The sequence below is a fragment of the Rhinatrema bivittatum genome, chromosome 3 (assembly GCF_901001135.1).
Source record: "Rhinatrema bivittatum chromosome 3, aRhiBiv1.1, whole genome shotgun sequence".
In the NCBI taxonomy this organism is placed as follows: domain Eukaryota; kingdom Metazoa; phylum Chordata; class Amphibia; order Gymnophiona; family Rhinatrematidae; genus Rhinatrema; species Rhinatrema bivittatum.
In genome coordinates, this window is record NC_042617.1 from 537,953,497 (window position 1) to 537,975,255 (window position 21,759).

At 44.2% G+C, this 21,759-nt stretch overlaps 1 protein-coding gene across 1 annotated transcript in view; it reads left to right on the forward strand.

The window, feature by feature from the left end:
* The first annotated feature begins 435 nt into the window (after positions 1–435).
* The window catches only part of GCKR (glucokinase regulator), a 142,080-nt gene continuing 120,756 nt past the window's right edge, over positions 436–21,759 (forward strand). The window contains exon 1 of the mRNA XM_029596365.1: positions 436–646. Within this exon, the coding sequence (XP_029452225.1) occupies positions 587–646 (60 nt within the window). The 5' untranslated portion in view covers positions 436–586. The remainder of the gene's footprint in view (positions 647–21,759) is intronic.

Genomic DNA, 21,759 nt, shown 5'->3' on the forward strand with positions numbered 1-21,759 from the left:
AATTAATTCCCCTGGGATGTGACCTGCTAAACATGCTGAACTCTGTTTGCAAAGGTATTCCTCCCACTCTTGTTTCTTCCCCATAAGGCCTACTCACTGGATTTCCCTATTCTATAGAAATAAATGTACATTTTCTAACATGTCTGGCACTGCGGGAACATGACAACCTCAAGATGCCCCAGCTAGAAACTCTGGCAGATGTACGTGATTGCATGACTGGCATAGGCCTTCGTCCTGATCTTGGCATATTCCTCTGGGATGGGAGGGAGTGCCAGTGCTTAACCTTTTACTGAACATTGCCAGGGCAGGCCAGCGGCACTAGTTTCACTAGGAACAAGGCAAGTTTGAAGTTTAATGGAGCGGATTAATCATTACAAGGGGAATCTGATAACATTGGAATAAACAAGCCCAACATCACTGTGCATCAGAGGCAGAGGTCAGAGTGATGGGGAGATAGAGTGCTCAGCATAGGAACCTCACAGCATACACAGAATAAACACTGTAGCTAAAGGAGCAGCGGCAACTTTTCTAGATTCAGGCTGGTTACAGACAGTTCAGGTTCCTCTGTCAGCACTGGATTAGGAAGATGAGAGGGACCAGGAAATATAGGCACATTATTGAGACCCCAGATCCTGGGAAATGGGAGGTAAGAAAACAGAGTATGGTTTTAGTTCCTGTCTCTGAAAGAGTGCTTGTTCTGTTATTTTCTGCTTTGCCTGTTCAGTGGTGCTACATGAAATATTAAATAAGCTTATTTATAAACCCATGTCAGCAATGCAAATGATACAGTTTACTGTGCATTTACATGCTGGGACAAAGTACACATTGCATGTTTCATTTTACTAAAGTGTAATTTATCTCCAAGGCCTGAGCATGCTGTGAGAGTGGCTAGCATTTTGAGCACCTGCATTTTGCAAATCACTGGAGCCTCCAGTGCAGTCAGGACTCATAAATTGTAATCTGAGAGGGCAATAATGAGCCTCTTTGCAGGCCACCAGGTACAAAATATCTGCAGAACTGCAAACTGATACTCAAAGGAAAACAATCTCAATGGCGTGCAAAACAGGTGCAAAGACCCTGCACTTTGTGCAGGAGTAGATTGCATTTTTAAATCTCAGTGCATTGAAGCAGGTGCAAAAGGTACACACAAAGATTTAAAAATGCAATCTCCTTGCGAACTTTGACTCCCCTGCCCACTTTTCCCATGTCTAAAAGTGCATGTGCTGGGAGCAGTGTGCATACTTTTGTCCACCCAAGGGTGGAGGGAGGGGAATAATCAAAAGGCTCATTTTTACTCAGGTAGATACAAATTTACCCATGTAGCAAGCTTTGATTATTGCCCCACTGAGTTTCCAGCAAACAGCAGATACCTGGAAATGCCCAGCACACCCCTGTAGGCTCTTGGAAAGCACGGTGCATGACCTCTTTTTCCAGTTTCCAGGCACCTGACTGATATTGACAAAGGCAATGTCGCAAAGTTATTTGTGAGTACTTAAATTCCAAGGTAAATAGCAGCTGTCAGCATCTGAATATTCTGGTGAGGAACGTTTTTCAGCTGATATTACAGTAAAATCTAATATATTTATTTGGGGAGTGGGGGGGAAAAAGAAGCTATAAAATGGTAATTATTTCTGCTGCTCTAAAGAAAACATTGCCTCCTTCTATTGAGAGACATTTGGCTAAGACATTTGGCTAAGACATTTCTATCTCTGTAATTAAGGGCCCAATTGCTAAGAGCTTTTCCATAGGCACACAGACCATAGCCTCGTTCACTATCAAATATCTAATTGCCTTTGAAGGTGACATCTCCCTAGCAGCATGTTCACTTGACTGCCACTAATTTCGTGTTTCTTATTTGTGTGCAAAATTCTACTTTTCTTTGCATTAAAAAAAATATATTGAATCATGTTAATAAAAATTATGGTTACCTGTCCCCAGCGCATGCCAATGCTTCTGAGAGCCGAGCCCCATCTTCTCTGGGCCACCATTTTGAAAAAGTATGTTGGAGACAAAACATTTCTAAACATTTACGTAATTATTTATTATTATTTATATCCTGCAATTCTACATTCACCTCAAAATGAGGCATAATAAATTCCAATTACTCTAAACATACACATTTATTTTATTTTATTTAAAATCTTTTCGATACCGTCGTTAAGTTATATACCATCACAACGGTTTACGTACAGGCACATAAATTAAAATTGTTAAATGTGTACGGTATAGTACAATTCTAAGAAGTGCCAAGAGATACGGTTACATCGTGTCGTAAAAAAATTGTAATTGTTGAATGAAGTAAATCTTGACCATATATACATGTAAGTTACTTATTTACAGGTATAATTCTCGTGCTCTGTTTAATTCTATTAATTTAGCCGTGAGATAAACTAGTAAGTTACTACAATGCACATGTTGAGAACAGTGCTGTCTGCTGGTGATCTTCTGCCTGATCCTGCATACTTTCTATTCTCCTTTCTCTTTGTAAAAAGCTTGTTTAAAAAGCCAGGTTTTTTTTTTTTTATTATTTTATTTTTGTTAACTTTTCATTTTCAAAAGACATTACACAGCATGTATCCATCATATACAAATACATTAAGAAATAACAAAAAATCCAATATAGTTATTTTCCATACTGTGAAACTCTTAGAAATCCATTATAGGAAAATTATAGAGACTGGAGGAAAGGAAAAAACTAGAGCAGTTACTTATAACAAATTAATAACAATTTGTGTCATGCCACATTATTACTTCTTTACCCCATTTAATTCTATGAAGAATTTAGGAATAGGACTCAAGGTATGAACAAAGTTGATCAGGTTGATTAAACACATACCTAGAGTTTTGAAAAATTAATATGCAACAGAATGGAAACCTTAAGAGAAATTTAGCCTCTCTTTGTACAACCTTATCTCTCATAGACAAAAACTCCTTTCTCCTTAACTGAGTATCTCGGGCAATATCAAGAAACATCCTGATAAATTGACCATGAAATTTAGAGTTTTGATATTTAAAATAAAGTCTTAGGACAGTATCTCTCTCAGATATAAATGCAAATTGCACAATTAATAGAGCCCTTATTTCCATTTCAGAAGATTTTTCCAAGAAATCTGATAAATTTAAATCATTTTCTTTTAACTCTCACTGTTGTTGTTGTTCTTGTATGTTTCCCATTCTCTGGGGCTGAGAGATATAGTAGATTCTAGATATTACAGGTATAGCCATGTCTGTGTATTTCAAAACATTAATCAAATAACTTTTGAATACCGGTAATTCTTTAGGCGAGATTAAATGTGTTTTAGGAAAATTTAACACTCTTAGATTAAACTTTCTAATTTGATTTTCCAATTGTTCTAATTTATCTGATTGAATCTTTTCAGATTTAATCAAATTTATTTGCACTTTTTCAATCTTGTCTATTCTCACCCCCATAGTATTAACAGATCCTTCCATTTATTCAACTTTTGTCTGCAATATCTTATTATAATTCAGAACATCCTGGACCATTGTAGCCAAATTATTTATCGATTTCTGCATGGAAATTATCATAATTCCTAGAGGTGTGAATCGGAACCGGAATCGGATCGGTTTAGTTCCATTTCCAATTCAAATCTTTAATTTTTATCGTCCAGCCTGATTGGTTTTTTGTTTATTGGCTGCGCCCAATCCGATAAACAAAAAAACCTACCCTGACCCTTTTTAAACTGACCCCTTAGCCTCCCCCACTCTCCCAACCCCCCAAAAACATTTTAAAATTACCTGGTGGTCCAGTGGGGGCGCAGGGAGCAATCTCCCGCTCTTGGGCCGTCGGCTGCGCGAATAAAAATGGCGCCGATGGCCCTTTGCCCTTACCATGTGACAGGGTATCTGTGCCATTGGCCGGCCCCTGTCACATGGTAGGAGCACTGGATGGCTGGCGCCATCTTTAAAAATGGCACGGGCATGGCCGGCGCAATATTTAAAAAATGGCGCGGGCATGGCCAGTGCCATCTTTAAAGATGGCACTGGCCATTCAGTGCTCCTACCACGTGACAGGGGCTGGCCAATGGCACGGATACCCTGTCACATGGTAAGGGCAAAGGGCCATCGGCGCCATTTTTATTAGTGGCAGCCGATGGCCCGAGAGCGGGAGATCGCTCCGGCGCCCCCACTGGACCACCAGGTAATTTTTAAATCATTTTTGGGGGGGTTGGGAGCGTGGGGGAGGCTAAGGGGTCAGTTTTAAAGAGTCGGGTTGGGTTTTTTTTTATCGGGCCATCGGCGCCATTTTTATTAGTGGCAGCTGACGGCCCGAGAGCTGGCGATCGGTCCCGGGGCTTCCACTGGACCACCAGGTGATTTTAAAACGTTTTTGGGGGGGGTTTGGGGGGGGTGGGGGAAGGTAAGGGATTAGTTTTAAAGGGTTGGGGTGGGTTAGGGGTTGTTTTGTGTGCCGGTTTTCCCGCCCTCCCCAAATAACTCCCATTAGTGGACACAAACCCAATTAACGATTTTTCACGATAAATCGGGGGAATTTCTATTGTATTGCACTCTTTAACGATTTTTTGACGATTTAAAAAATGTCGGACGATATTTTAAATCATCAAAAAATGATTCACATCCCTATAATTCCCTATTTCCTCCAAAGTAACTTCTTAGGCATCATATAGGCATGTCAATCATCGATTCCCCTTGACTTCCTTCCATTCCTTTCTCCCTAGGAGCTACCTCAGGTTGTAATTGTTGTGCGTTTATTCCACCAATTTGCTCTCCAGAACTCAGAACTACTGAGTTCACCGGGGGGGAGATTAACACACTCTACTCCCCTCTGATCACAAACTGGTGAGAAACCAAATTTATCTTAGGATCCTCAAAACTGAATTCTCCCCCTCCTCCTTCCTGTTGGAGGCTCAGGTGTTTCTGGGGCACCAGGGCTCAAAGATGTTTCATAAGTCTGGGGAGTTTGACCCTGCTCCGGGCCCAACTCTCCTGCGACTTCACTTCCTGGTGTTATCAACGTGGCTCTTGCAAAAGGTCCTGAATTCGTGGCTGATTATCATTCACTATTGGTTGTGGAGGAAATCTCTCTTGTTTTCGCTTTCCTCTTGGTGTGTGGCATTTACCAAGAGGGAAATATAGCCACGATATTTTCAAGAAATTAAAATATACCTTAGAAGCTGACTTCTTGCTGACACAATCAAGATCAATTCCTCCAGGCTTCCGTTGGCCGCTGATATCCAAAGAGTTATATTCCCCCGCCAATCCCTGGCAATCCAGGCTAAGCCAGGCAAAGCCGCTCGCCGACGACTATGTCGCGCCGTACAGACGCTGGTTTTATGGGCATCTGTAACTCCTCCCTCCGGCGTCAGAGTCCAGCGGCAAATATGTAAAAGGTAAATTAGAGCTGCTTCTGCTAGCTCCAACAGGCAAAGTCAGTGGCAGGGTCTCATGGCACAGACGCCGGTTTTATGGGCGTCTGTAACTCCTCCCTCCGGCCATCAGAGTCCAGCGGCAAATATGTAAAAGGTAAATTAGAGCTGCTTCTGCTAGCTCAACAGGCAAAGTCAGCGGCAAAAACCAGGTTTTTTAAACTCTTTTTGAAGGTTTTGAGGTCTTTTTGTAATCTGACCTCTAGCGGGCATTGTGTTCCACAGTGTTGGGCCTGCTGATGATAATGCCCTTTCCCTAACTTGGGTTAGTCACGCTGTCCTAACTGAAGGAATGGTTAGGAGTGCTTGTTGGCGGATCTCAGGTTTCTGTGTGGGACATGTTACCTGTAGTGCTGTGTTCAGCCAGTCTGCCTTTTCGTCGTGTATTAGTTTATGTATTGTACATAGGGTTTTGTATGTAGTCTCTGTTCTATTGGCACCCAGTACACATGACAACCCACCTCCACCCCATCTTCTCCCCTGCAAATCCTGCCCATCCAACTTAAAACACCCCACTTCCACACAGCTCATGCTACTAGTTCAACCCATATAGTTAAACAGAAGCAAAGGAACAATTGGGAAGATGATCTGAGAGCTGATAAGGGTTTATGCCAAATTAAGGCATTCTGCAAATGTTGAGGTCTCCAGTCTATGCAGACATTTGTATGCTATTGTCAAAAATTCTAAACTTCAGCCTTTACTAGAACAGCAGCCAGTGCAATTCTTCCAAGACTGATGTTATATGATCCCATTATTTCTTACCAGGTAGTAAATGGGCCACTGTATTTTGGATAAGCTGTAAACATTACAGATTAGCCACAGATGCCCCCCCCCCCCCCCGTTATATAAAAGAAGAGATAGTTCAATGTGGCTTATCAGCAAGATATAGATTTAAGTTGCCATTAACAGACTCAGAGAATAATGGTAGCAACTGGAGAATAAGGCACAGATAGAAGAAAGCAGATTTCACCACCATAGAAATTTGATTGTGCATAGTTAACGTCTTATCTAATAAAACACCAAGGATACATTCCCATTGTTTAGGGACAATCTAATTATTCTAACACCAGTAGGTGACCCAAATACTTTTCTCTTCTAGACAACCAATGCTCTATTTTTAAAGGGCTGATTTGAGCCTAGAGGTTGTCAACCAGCCTACAACTACATTCAAACAAACATTTGCTCTGTTCATTATCTGTTCTTGATTTTTTTCAAAAAAGATAATCAATTGCAAATCATCTGCGAACAGATAACAATCTATAAAAACATTTCTATCAGAGCAGCTAATGGGGCCATGTAATCATTAAAAAGCAATTGTGATAATACAGGCATACAATACCAAACCTTGTGGGCTGATGAACATTCTGAGTTGCAATATACATGATAAGATCTATCACACAAAACCATGTTAAGACTGTACCAGCAACCACCCCTAGGCAAGCCAATTGATCAAGGAGAATACTAAGATTCACTAAGAACATGATAAATTGCCATAATGGGTCAGACCAAGGGTCCATCGAGCCCAGCATCCTGTTTCTAACAGTGGCCAATCCAGCCTACAAGTACCTGGCAAGTACCCAAAAACAAAATATATCCCATGCTACTGATGCTAGTAATAGCAGTGGCTATTTTCTAATTCAACTTGATTAATAGCAGGTAATGGACCTCTCCTCCAAGAACTTATCCAAACCTTCTTTAAACCCAGTTACAGTAACTAATAAACTACATCCCCTGGTGACAAATTCCAGAGTTTAATGTGCATTGAGTGAAAAAGATTTTTCTCTGATAGTTTTAAATGTGCTACATGCTAACTTCATAGAGTGCCCCCTAGTCCTTCTATGGCAGGGAGAAGAAAAACTGATACTTCACGCATATCCAGCATAGCTCTCTGCTTCAACGGCAGGAGAGAAGAAAACTGATACTTCACGCATATCCAGCATAGCTCTCTGCTTCAACGACAGGGGAGAAAAAAAACTGATACTTCACACATATCCAGCATAGCTCCCTGCTTCAACGGCAGGGGAGAAGAAAAACAACCAATAAGGGCTGTATAACATAGTCTGGGTAAAACAAATAAGCATGCGTGTAGCTTGCTTATTGCGGCGGTTACTACCCCTACTACCCCTAACTAATCAAGCTAGATATTTCACTTGGATGCAGCTCCATCACTGCTCTCTACATTAATGGTGGGGGTGGAAGGGAAATAGAACCAAGAGCTAAGAGAAACAGATAAGTATGAGAGAAAAAATGTGTGAAGCTTGCTGGGCAGACTGGATGGGCCGTTTGGTCTTCTTCTGCCGTCATTTCTATGTTCTATGTTTCTATATTATCCAAAAAGTAAATAACTGATTCACATTTACCTGTTCTAGACCTCTCATGATTTTAAACACCTCTATCATATCCCCCCTCAGATGTCTCTTCTCCAAGTTGAACAGCCCTAACCTCTTTAGTCTTTCCTCATAGGGGAGCTGTTCCATCCCCTTTATCATTTCCTTCTCTGTACCTTCTCCATATCTTTTTTGAGATATGGTGACCAGAATTGTACACAGTATTCAAGGTGTGGTCTCATCATGGAGTGATACAGAGGCATTATGACATTTTCCGTTTTATTCACCATTCCCTTTCTAATAATTCCAAATATTCTGTTTGCTTTTTTGACAGCCGCAGCAGATTGAGTCGACGATTTCAATGCAGCAGTAAGTTCAAGCATAATGATGAGGGCATCTAAATCTTTATCAGCTCAAACGCGGATCTCACTAATCATACTCAAAAGAGCTGATTCTCTTCCATGTCCCTTCCAGAAACATATCTGGTGAGGATCATAGGCTTGAATCTCATCCAGATAATTCTCAATAACTTTCACCAGTTAAGGCAAAGTAGACACCAATCAATAGTGTACTGGATCATTAACATTTTAAATATTTTAATATTTTAAAATTGTCTAAACATTTTAAGCGCTTCTGACACTCTACCTGCTTGAAGGTAAAACTAAACATGGTAACAGACCTAGCTTTTTTCTCATTTAACAACTTTGGTGGTATTGGGTCAAGCCAAATACAGTGTATGCTGACCAATCCTAATATTTTTGACAAATAAACCTGAGAAACCCTAGCAAATTCTGAAAAAATCCCTTCTTCTTTTCCTCCCATTCCCACCTCTGATATTTCTAACATATTCAGGATTGAATCTCTAAGGACCGGTAAATTTGCAGATCATTCCTATTAAAAGGATGGCACCCCTAGCCTGGCTCAACTACTTGATTGCTAGTTAATCCCAAGATTCTTGTAAGAACCAAATTTTAGATTCAAAAGATTGAGCCAAGGATTCACTGATAAGGTTAGAAACCCCCCTTTTGTAAGTTATTTTCTTAGCATCCAGTCAGGTGTTTACCTGGAAAAACTTTTGGGGTTTGTTCTTAGTCTTATTCAATTGGTCAGCAACAAATCTTTTTGTTTTCTTCATGAGATCTTTATACTGTTTAATCAGCAGACTTAAAGCTGTCACTAGTTTGGTTTCTTCTCCATCACCTCTCTAAATGCCATACCTATTATTTCTACAGTCCTCAGAGAGGTGAACCAATTTGCCACCTCCTGCAATTGCATATTCCAATCAACTACTGTACTTGCTTATCTAATGGTTCAATCGATGAACCAGCAGCAAAGATCTCTAGACAAGACGCTAATTCCGAGCAGTTCACACCCTTCCAGTCTCTAGCTACCACTTTCTCTTTCTGTAATGAAACCGACTGAACTTCTCCCTTTAAATAATATTGCACCAGAGGATGTTCTGACTATACTAATTGCAGAGGAGACATCAACTCCATACAAATAAATAAAACCCTTCTCTGAAGAAAAAACCCTATCTATACAATGGCCCACCTTATGTGAATGGACATCTATTAGTAACATAGTCCAAGATCTGTCATTGCTGATAAAAATTCCCTTCTCAGTCCCCTTTCTGGGCAGATCCACATGAACATTGAAGTCTCCCATTAGCAATATATCAGGTCATACAGAGGTCAATATTCAAAACTAAACATTTAAATGGCTAACTTGGAGTTAGATGACTATCTTGGAATTAATGGATAGCTTGGATAACATGGAGTTAGACTGATAACTTATAAGTTAGATGGATAACTTGTGAGTTGTGAGTTATCCATCTAAATGGCTTTGAATATTAACCTCCTTAACATCAGAAATCATTTCTCTTAGCTCGTTAAAAAGCTGGTCCCGTGAAGGTGGATGATAAATCAGTAAGAAATTTACCCTGGCTTGACCAGCAGACAATCTGCTAAAGAATTTTACAAAAGGACCTATGCTTGTTCCTGCAAAGATTGATGATAAATTACAGCTACCCCACCTCCTTGTTTCAGTGTCCTTGACTTCTGGGGAAAAGCATATCCAGAATAGCTAAAGTAACTGAGTCCTCATCTCCTATCCAGATATCAGTTAAGCAAAGAACATCCATTCCTGGGTCAATAATATCAATAATAATCTGGGTCTTGCTCCTAGCTGATCGAACATTTAACTCTTTCATATGTAAGGATTGACTAACGCTACTACTCTTCCCCTTATTAAACTCAAAAGCATGAGTCACTGGAATAGAGAGCAAACAACATCTCCCTCATAGATATTTACTTTGAGTCCTATTCCAAACTGCAGATATTGCTTGCACTAACTGCCAATACATAGTTTAATCCTATTGTGTCTGATCCAGTTACCCCCCTCACTTCACTCATACAAACACAGGCCTATCCCCTTAAACAGTCCTCCAATAACTTTCTCCCTTCAACCACCTCAAGCCCAGATGAAGGCATGCACAAAAGACAAGTCCCTTTGTGCACCCCTTCACCCTTGACAGCACCCCACCATTGTGCGGCTCTCTTCAAAACCATAGGGCCGGTGCATCTATGCTCATCAAAGGGACAGGGTATCCTGGCCTAGGCCCCACTAAAGTGTACACTGGAAAGAGTAGAAAAAAAATAGCATCAGTTGGGATGGGGGACCTGCATAGGAAAGCACGGTCCTCCCCCTCACTGAAAAGGTTACAACATCTCTACAAACATGGCTTTCTTCAAAGCCGCCCGGTTAGTGCATCTGATGCCATCAAAGGGGCAGAGCCTCTGGGCCCAAACCCAACCAAAGTGCACTGTGCACTGGAAAGAATAGAAAAATATAGCACCAGCTGAGTGGGGGAGCCCTGGACTCAATGGGGGATGCCCAAAATTATTGTCAAAAGTAATTTATCAAAACAAAGTTAGGAAGAAAGTAGGATTTAGTATTTATTAGGAAAAACCAATGCTAGGTACTACTGGAATGAGAAATAAAGGGGATGGAGGCGGGGAATTAAAGAAAGACGGATTTAGGGTCATGGGAAAGAGGGTGATCTTTTTAAGGTATTACTTAGATCATTAAATTCAAGGTTAAAACAAAGCCATGACGATTCCCTCACTCCCCCCTCCCCCCCTTTTTTTTAATCTTACTTTTCAATTCATTTGCCAAGGAGACCATTTTTAAAGGGTTGAACTAGTTCCAGCCGCTTAGCCCCGCTCATTGCAATGAATCTAAGTAAAGGGGAGGGCTGCCTATCAGAACTCAAGGATAGCCTCACACTCTTATAGATGTACGAAAGGAGCACAGTCTGAACTGCTGAAGGGAGGGCTCAAAGAATTTTTCCAATACTAGATGTGGCCAAAGCATTGGCTACCACATTTTCTTGCAAATAAGCATGAAAACATATAAGGTCAAAATATATTGGGGCCATAAAGGAAAGGAGACTTAGGAATAAGGCCAAAGGAAGGCACATTAGAGCCATAGAACAGGAAAATTAAGATTTTGAAGATGAGTGGGAAACAAGCGTAGGAGAAGGAGAAGAGCTAGTGCTGTTGCTTTATGGCAGTGGTACCTCCTACTTAATGCAAATGCTACATTTGCAGCATGTAAGAGGAAAAAGGGAATGTGGCAGCAGCCCAGTTTATTTTTATTTATTAAAATTGGACCGAGGAAACAAAATAATGGAGACCCAGTCCAAGAATTAACGATTCCAAAAAAAAATGCCATCTCTATTGCACTCTCCCTCTAAGTTTCTCTTCAAAGACAAGTCAGAGGATCAGCTGCTGAGTGCTACTTTAGAAGCACAGCAGTACTAGCAAAAATATATATTTTTTACTTTAAGAACTCAGCAGGTAGTATACCAATAGAATCATGAAGATTTTCTGATTTTTGCTTGAAAACTTGAAGATGCAGACTTGGCCATTCTACGAATAATATCGGGAATAATATGCCTCTCCCTCAGAGGGTTGACCCTTCTGGGAAGGCTGTCCTTCTACAGGCTTTGTATGCTTAAAAACATCCTACCCATGATATTCAGGTCCATAGATTTCAATTGCATTAACCTTTTATAAATTACTATAGCTACTGCAAGGCAGGCAGATATAGTGCTTATTAGTAGCTCCTCAGGTGTCTAAGTGTGAAATACCCGAATGCAATCCACTTTGAAGTGTGACAAAAGATGGAATATAAATAAAAAATATTATTTGTGTTTGAAACGTTAGAGTATGCAAGGCTATAACCCCTGTTCTCAAGTCAGTACACTGACTCCCTATTCTGCTTCCAAATCCATATACAGTTTAAGCTTCTCTTACTTGCCTACAAATGCATTCAATCTGCAGCTCCTCATTACCTATTTTTTCTTCTCTTGCCCTACACTTTTACTCGGGAATTCTGTTTATCAAGCAAGTCGCTCTTATCTGTGCCCTTCTCCTCTGCTGTCAATTCCTGACACTGTGCTTTCTGCCTTGCCGTGCTGTATGCCTGGAACAGACTTTCTGTGATGGTGCCTCACGCACTCTCTCTGGCCATATTCAAATCCAGTCTAAACCCCCCCTACCTTTTTAAGGCTGCTTTTAAATCGTAAATGCTTCTCTACAATAAATGCACATCCCGTAGACTCTGGTTTGTTATGTATATCTGTTCTGAGCAGGGACATCTCATGTGTATCAGTACAGCACTGTGTTATGCCTAGCACTGCTTTAGAAATGATAAATAGTATTAGTATACAAGGGATTTCAAGATGCTAATTACAGTAGTACAGTGCCCTGGTTGATCTGCAAGTCATTTTTTTCCACCGCAGCAGATAATGGCACTAGTAGACAATGGCACCTATTTATTTAATGCAATTCTAAGACGTTTCCACCTATCTTTTGTAGTTAATTGTTTTCTTTGTGACTATTTGATTACACAGATTATCACTTGGGGTGGCTTGCTTGATTCAACCTGCCCTTGAACCCTAAGAATAACTCCTTCCCCCCTCGTAGCCAAGGCATCAGATCCCCTTGATAAATCATTTCTTCTTTCTTGTGGGCTCCTGGATGTCATCACACTTGCTTTTAGCCTTTTATATCCATTCTTCAGCAGTTACTGAAACAGACTAATTCTTATTAGGTGATGGGAAGAAAGTTAAAGATACAGGAAAAGTCTTAGGGCAATGTGGTGTGTCTGGTAGCTTTTGGTGTCCTTGGTTTAGGTTTGTGACTTCCTCCCTAGCCTCATCAGCTCGAGCTGTAGCTGAAAAGTATTGCCCGGGGTACTGCATTCTTGTCTACATATGGAAAATGAAATAGTGGGCACCTGAATAAATGGAAAGCTTTTGATTTAAAAGCATCTAGATGATCTGATTCTCAAGCTAAGTCAAACATTTTTGAAAGTGCCTTGATGATTTGTTTCACGAGATATACCAAGTGATATATTTTTATGAGCACCACAAACATAAAAAAATCACTCTGCTAAATGATTTGCATTAGCGTCTCTGAAATTGCCTGAAGCCCATCGCAGGCAAGAGACAATGAGATAAAGTTTACATGCATTATTACTGTTCTGATACCAGTTTGATTTGATTCAGTGTTACCTTTTGTCATATTTACACATTTAGGACCTGATTTTAAAAAGCATTTAATCGAGCCCATCCCACGAGCAGGCCTCTCCACTACTCACCGCTGCTGCTGGACCTCTCCCCGGGGCCTTGCCTGCGCGGCCGGATGCCGCAGACACCTTCCTTGCGGCCCTAGTGCCGCTGTCGGTCCTCCTCTTTGCGGCTTGAGTGCCGCTGCCAGACCTCCTAAGCGGCAGAAAGCCACCACCGAAACACTGCTCCTTGCAGCCCTGAGCCACTGCTGGGACCTCCTCTTCGCAGCTGGGAAGCCGCTCCTGCTGACTCCACGTCTGCGGCAGGGAAGCCACCGCCAGGATTCCCTCTTCACAGCCTAGCCGCTGTCGGGACCCATCTTTATGCGTCGAGGAGTGCCGCCTCCACTGCTTCTTCCATCTGTGCGGCCTGAGCGCCGCAGTCAGGGCTCCTCTTTGCGACAGGAAGCTGCCTCCAGGTCCACCTGTCTTCGCGGCCTAGTGCCACCATCAGGGCCCTGCTCCTCCATCCATGTGGCAGGGACGCCACTGTCCGTGGTCCTGCTCCACTCCCTGGGCCCTCCTCTAGGTGCTGGCACGCACCTATTCTTTGTATTTAAAGGGCCAGCAGTGGGAAAAGCCCCGGCCCCACCGGAAGCCAGTCTTTCTTCAACTTCCTGCTTCAGCTCTATAAAAGGGCTCAGTTCCTGTTCCTCAGGGTCTTCGTATCCGGGTCCCATGTTCTTCCCGCCGGATCAAGGTCCTCCATGGTCTTCACTTATAAATGGCTCTTCGTTCTGTGTTCTTGGGCTCCTCATCCTGATGTTCCTGATCTTGTTCTCCATCGGAGCTCCTTCGTCATCTGTTCCATGTCCTGATGTTCCTGAAAGTCCTGATGTTCCATATGTTCTGTGTTCCTGATGTCCTGGTCCTGATGTCTTCGTCTTCGCCTCTGCAACCAGTTCCCAGATTCCTTGCGTCCACCTTTCCTGGCATGCCACCGTCGTGGTCTGTGACCAGCCCATGGGGGGCTGTGTAGGGCACTTGTGGTACAAGGCCTTCTCGTCTGGCGCGCAAGCCTCCAAGAGACTTCTGTTTTTAATGCCTTGCTTCTGAGAATCCCGAGTCTTGAATCCTGAGTCTTGAATCCTGTCCCGGACTTTGGAGTCCCTTGTGTCTGCTTCCGTCCATGCCTAAGACTCTGCCAGAACCTGCTCTGCTTTAGCATGGTCCATGACCAGCCACAGGTGGCTGTGTAGGGTGCGCCCGTGCAGGCCTCTACTGAATTTCCATCATGTTCCAGTCTCAAGTTCCACTTGCTAGCCTGGAGTCTGCTTTGTGTTCAGCGTGGTCCGCGACCAGTCGGCTGTGTAGGGCACGCTGCAAAGTTTTCACCCAGTATTTTCATCTGAATCCTGAATCCTTGCCTGAGACAATCTGAGTAACCCGAATCCTTGTCCGAGTCTTCTGAGTAACCTGAATCCTTGTCTGAGTCTCCTGTGTATCCAAGTTTTCGTCGAGTCTCCTGAGTATCCAAGTCTTCAGCTGAGTCTTCCGAGTAACCTGAGTCTTCGTCTGAGTCTTCCTAGTTCCTGAGTTCCTGTCTTGTATTGTTCCTACCCTCAGCCTCCGTCTGGCCTCACGCACTTATCTTTCCCAAGTGGTGGGTCCAAAAGGGCTACCGAGTGGCCAGAGGGCTACTCTTGTGACCAGCATTGCATTGCTGGGTCACACTGGTGCATGTAGGTTCAGCGGAGGGCTGATCCTGCCTTCTTCTGCTCTGAAGTTCCTTGCCTTGGTTTCAGTCCTGCTTTGTTCTTGCTTTGCCCGTACTTGCATGCTCTCACCTCCCACAGTGTGCCCTAGGGCTCCTCCCTGAGTCATGCCGTGGTTCAGGGGCTCACGCTCTCCCATGAGCTAGCAACCACGCCTCCATGCTCTCAACATCAGCTGAAGGCTGCGGTTGCAACAGGTCCTGGACTTCAGGAGGCCTAAATTCAAAAGAATAAGTAATAGTATTGAGCAAGACTTATTGGGCCTCCAAGAGCTGAATGGCAGGGAAAAACCTTTGCTCAACAATAAAAGGGAACAAAAGAGAAGGCATCAAATCTCTGTGTAAGGCAGGTCAGCAAAGGAAAAAAGTGAAACAGATCAATATAGATCTCTAAGGAGGAAGTAGAAATGGTAAGAACAAAAAGAGATTATCATTCCAAACGTACAAAAAAACCTCTCCACAGGCAGAAGAGGAGAGGCAAAATTATCATAATTTCCTATTACCTAGTGGGTCCTTTCAGCTCAGATAATAGAAACTTAAACTATCATATTGTTTGTAAACTTTTGCTTTCAGATTCTGCCTATTAATTGTTACTGGCTTGTTTTTCATATCTTTACTTCTTTATTTCAAATACCTATTAAAAATCTTTTTCTAGAGCATACATTTTACCATAGCTTAATTATAGGATTTTAAGGGATTCATTAGTAATTATTTTAAAAAAGTATTTCATTCAGTGCAACAATTGTGGTGCTTATGTCCCAAGACCTATCATTTGGAGATTCAAGGAGTGACCATTTTGTATTCAGCTATCTGCAATGAAAAAGGAGTCAATTCATCTGAGAGAGGAATTATCCAGGATTCAATTTACCTTCCCTTCTTTGCACCATCGAGAATCTCTCTCCCAACTCCCACAGAGGATCCAGAAACCCAGCAAAAAAATGGTTTACAGTGGGCTCTGATAGAACAGGACATGTTACAAGGAAGCGTCCAATTTCCCTCACTCTCACAGGATTCAGAACCTAGGAATAATTGGAACAGTGGGCTCTGGGAGACTCATCCTCAGTGCGAGAGGACAACACATCACCTGGAAAGTGTCTCTCACTTTTAAATCAAGGGATGAGCTAGGGGTGGAAGGGAGGGAAAGACAGACGAATTAACTCCCTTTGGCTTGTTTATTATCTCAGACACACACAAACTCTAAAAACTATATCCCACTATTTCACCTCTCTCCAAACTTTAAGTCCTAAGATTTCCCAAAACTATTCTTACCAATCCACTTCAACCACCATTAAACTAATCATCTCTCAATGGATTGAGAGGTTTGAGATTCGCACACTGTTAGGCATGCACTTTTGGTCTTCTTCTAATGCAAAGGGTGCGGGGCTTCTAGAAGCTGGGGCTGTTGAGTTCGAAACCTGGATCACTCTCTGTGAACTCTGGAGTCCTCTCCTGGGGGATGCTAGGAGCAGTATGCAGATGAGCCTTCCGGTCCTCCTCTACTGCAAAGGGTGCGGGGCCTCTGGAAGCTGGGACTGTGGAAGTCAATCCCTGGATCGCTTGCGGTGACCTCTGGACTCCTCTCCCGGGGGATGCTGGGAGCAGTATGCAGATGAGTCTTCCGGTCCTCTTCTAATGCTTTTGACACAACTGTAATATCACTCTATGCTTTGATGGTGGGAGTTAAAAAGGGTATTGAATTTTGATGACAGTCAACGCTGGGCCCCGACTTTTACTGTCTGGGGTCTTGATACATTGACATTAGGTTAAAGACCGAAAGCAAAACACATTCAGCAGCATTCTAGGAATTATTAGGAAGCTTGTTCACCACATAAAAATGTTGCTAGCAATAAATTGTTATGGATTAGACAGTTGCTTGGTTTTTATTGTAAATATTGCTATCCTTAACATGAGGCATGGGAGTAACCTGCTCGGAATAGCAGTTACTACCCTTAACCAGTGGCATAGCCACGGGTGGGCCTAGATGGGCAGTTGCCCACCCAATTTGGACCCAGGCCCACCCAACTGGAACTGGAAGAGAAGCACCGGAACTGCAAGGCCATCACGGGATCCATCCCACGATGGCAAAGAGGAGGACCCAGGCCCTGCGCGACCAGGTGTGCCATTCCGTGCATTTGCACAGTAACAGAGTACCACAATGGGGAAGCGGCGGCTGGTGGCAGCAGGAGAGGCTGCGGGTCGGTGGCTGTATAGGTTCTGCAGATGGCCCACGGCTTCTCCTGCTGCCATACGGCCCATCGATCTCCTGCTTGGGGGGGGGGGGGCGGAAGACCGCGGCTTCTGCTCCCTCCCTCCAAGCAGGAAGATTGGTGGGTGTTGCAACCGTCGCTGCCCGACTTCTCCACCCTGCCCACCTTACTCTGTGGCGACTCCCTCTTTGCTTGGTGGATGTTTGGCTGCCGCGGCGTCATCTTGCCGCCCTCCTCCGGCGTCCCCGGACCGGCAAGAAGCTGCACTCTGCCATGTTTCCCAGAAGCCTAAGGGCGCACGTGCGGCGTGGCCCTGACTCAAGAACCAGCAGTGGCACGACCTCAGGGCGTCCCCCTGAGATGACGTCATACGCACCGGATATTTAAGGTCTCTGTATTCGCTAACTAATCGAGTTAGCAAGGAAAGTTTCTTGCGCTCCTAGCTACTCTGCCTCCTCAGACTTACCAGGGGTATCCGCTCCTCGGGGGCCTCGTTTCTCTTTTGCCTTTCAGGTCGCAGTCTGGAACTGGTACTCGCTCCTCGAGCCCACATTTTCGGACCTGCTTCTGAATACCACTTCTGCCAGGAAGTCATCGCTGCCTACACAGTGAGTTACCATCCTTCTCTCAGAGCTTTCCCTGGAACCAGGTACTCTCCTCGAGGGCCTAATCCATTCCAGCTCCTGGGCTGCTTCAAGAGACTATTGTGTGAGTGTTACCATCAAGGTTTTATTCCTGAACTCTGCATACCCTGGCCTACTCACTATACTTAGTTTCTCTACAGCTCTGCCATCCTGGGATCGCTGTTCCAGTATCTGAGGGACTACAGCCCAGCCGGGCGCTTCCAGCTCACTACTGCCACATCTGGTGGTTCAATATACTGTTTAATAAAAGAACTAGTGTGTGTGTCTCCAAACTCTGAGCCTGACCGGTGGTCCCTCTCGGGATCTTCCCCCGGGGCGTGGTCATCTGCCACCAGCCCAAGGATCCACCCACAACTATCCCAAACAATAACAGATTGCTAACTCCATGGATCCGGCACAACTCAATGCCTTGCAGGCCATACCGGGCCTGGCCCAGCGCATTGTGGAGCAGCAAGACGCCTTGGAGAAACTTACTTCAGCGTTTCATCAGCTACACACACAAGGTTCAAGGCACAGCTTCCAACCATGAAGGTCAGTTACAGGAGGTAACTTTAAAGACTGCTGTACCACTGGCGGCTCCAATCCGCTTTTCCGGAGAAATCCAGAAGACCCGGGGCTTTTAAACCAGTGCTGCATGCATTTTGCCTTACAGCCATCATTGTTTCCTACGGCTCTCTCCAAGACTACCTACATCCTTTCATACCTGGATGGTAGGGCCTTGTCTTGGGCATCTACCTTGTGGGAAAGCAAGGACCCCATTTTGCAGGACATAGAAGGATTTATGGACTTGTTTAAATCCGTTTTCGAAGACCCTGCTCGAACTTCTGTAGCCGGTTCTGCTTTGGTTGAATTGAAGCAAGGCAACAGATCTTTGGCTGAATTTGCCATAGAGTTCAAACTCTTGCAGCGGAACTCCGCTGGGACCCCAAATGTCTCAAGACTTCTTTTGTAGAGGCCTGGATACCCATTTAAAGGACGAGCTGGCTGCTGTGAAACACCTGACTCGCTGGACGATTAGTAGCCTTGGCCACTCGGATTGATCACCAGCTCTGGGACAAGGTGAAGGAACTCCGGCCTAAGGTGTTACCTGGGTTGAAACAGGCTAGTGCTGCATCTGCACCTCGGATGGTTCCAGAATCTTGCTGCTGATAAAGATGAACGATGCAACTTGGTCATGGATGTTTGACTTCCAAAGAAAGAAGACTTGGAAGAAGCAGCCTTTGCATACTGTGGTCAGCCCGGCCATGATGTCTCTACATGCTCCATTCGTCCAGAAAACGGATAGGCCTAAGTCCTGCAGGAGGACTGTTCTTAGGCCATACTGTGCCCTCTCCTCCGCTCTCTCCCAGTCTCCTTGACCTACGGACCGGTCACAGTTCAGACTCCTGCCCTAGTGGACTCAGGGGCAGGAGGCAACTTCATTCTCAGACGTCTAGTGGAAGATGGAGGAGTCCCCTCATCAAATTGAAAGATCCACTACTGAGTCACCATTTGAGGTGGGTTTTGGACGTTCCCAGCACCGCCACTTCCACTGAAGCTCGGTGACGTCCCCAGCAGCTCAATCCACTGCTGCTGATATTCATAATGCTTTCCACGTTTCACTTCTGAAACCGCTCATTCTCAGCGAATTCTCTTCCAAATCTCAAGACCCACCTGTCATCAATGCAGAAGAGACTTAGAATTCAAAGTCGAAGAGATTCTGGATGTTCGTAAAAGAGGCAATACTTTTGAATACCTTCTGAAATGGGAAGGTTTTGGCCCCGAAGAAAATCTTGGGAGCCTCAGACCAATATCCTGGACAAAGAGATGCTTCATCAGTTCACATCGCATCCTTCAAAACCCAAGCCTGGTACCGAAGAGGAAATGCCCTTTGAAGGGGGGTACTGTTGACCGTCTGCCCGACGTCTCCACCCAGCCACCACTACCTCTGTGGCGACTCCCTCTTTGCTTGTTGGATGTTTGGCCACGGCGTCATCTTGCCGCCTCCTCCAGCCCGGACCGGCAAGAGCTGCACTCTGCCATGTTTCCCAGAAGCCTAAGGGCGCACGTGCGGCGTGGCCCGACTCAAGTACCAGCAGTGGCACGAACCTCAGGGGCGTCCCCCTGAGATGATGTCATCCGCACCAGATATTTAAGATTCTTTATTCGCTAACTAATCGAGTTAGCAAGGAAAGTTTCTTACGCTCCTGGCTACTCTGCCTCCTCGGATATACCAGGGCTACCCACTCCTCGAGGGCCTCGTTTCTCTTTTGCCTTTCAGGTTGCAGTCTGGAACCGGTACTCGCTCCTCGAGGGTCCATGTTCTCGGACCTGCTTCTGAATACCACTTTGCCAGAAGTCATCGCTGCCTACAACATCAGTGAGTTACCATCCTTCTCTCAGAGCTTTCCCTGGAACCAGGTACTCGCTCTTTGAGGGCCTAATCCATTCCAGCTCTGGGCTGCTTCAAGAGACTATTGTGTGAGTGTTACCATCAAGGTTCTTTCTGAACGCTGCATACCCTGCCTACTCATATACTTAGTTTCTCTACAGCTCTGCCATCCTGGGATCGCTGTTCCAGTATCTGAGGGACTACAGCCCAGCTGGATGCTTCCAGCTCACTACTGCCACCTCTGGTGGTTCAATATACTGTTTAATAAAAGAACTAGTGTGTGTCTGTCTCCAAACTCTGAGCCTGACCGGTGGTCCCTCTCTGGATCTTCCCCCGGGGTCGTGGTCATCTGCCACCGGGCCAAGGATCCACCCACAACTATCCCAAACAATAACAGTGGGCTATGCAGCCCAAAGATAGCAGGAGGCCAGCAGCAGAGTAGGCCAACTGATCTTCCTGCTTTGGGAGGGGGGGGGGGAAGCTGTGCGCAGGCTTGAATGTGTATGTGTGGATAAGAATGGGAGCCTGGGTATGTGTGTGGGTGAGAATAGGAGTCTGGGTTTGTGTATGGGTGAGAATGGGAGCTTGAATGTTGGGTGAGAATGGGTGCTTGAATGTGTGTATGTGTGAGTGAGAATGGGTGCTTGAATGTGTGAATGTGTGGGGAAGGGAGCCTGGGTTTGTGTGTGGGTGAGAATGGGAGCTTGGGTGTATGGGTGGGAAAGGGAATCTGCGTCTGTGTGTGCATAAGAATGAGAGCCTGGGTAGGGGTAAGAAAGTGAGAGCTTGTGTGTGTGGGGAGAGAACATATGAGAGTGAGAGCTTGAGTGTGTGAGGGGTTTGTGAGAGAAAGCATGTGTGTGTGTCTATTGTGTGGAAGGGAAGAAGGCAGTAGTAGAAGAGAGACACTGAAAGAAATTAGGAAATGAGCGACAAGGGAAAAATAGGAAAGAGAGACCAGGACCAACTAATTAGAAAAATACAAAGTTCAGACAACAAAGGTAAAAAAAAAATTATTTTGAGATGTTAGCAATTTAAACATAGTAGAGGAGCAGGCACTGCACTCTAATTATATTATCCAAGCATCAAGGGAAATGCAGAAATATGAAATCAGTCCCATACTTCAAATTTCATGAAGAAGAATCTTTAATTCATTATCACGGCATACTCCACTGCTTAAAGAGGCACAATTTTTCAAACACCAGGGGTCCCCCGACACGGACCTGTGTTTCACCAAACGCGGCTGCGTCGGGAGGGACAATAGTTTTTAGCGATATTCAAAGCTATAAAACAAAACAAAATAATTCAAATCAAATAAACACAGGACTTGATACAGAACAAGGATCCAATGAATATCATCAATTTCAACATAATATATGTAGGAAACTTATATTAAATTCTATCTTTAATCCACAAAAAGCAAAAACAGTGTTTACAGACCGCAGCGTTTAAAT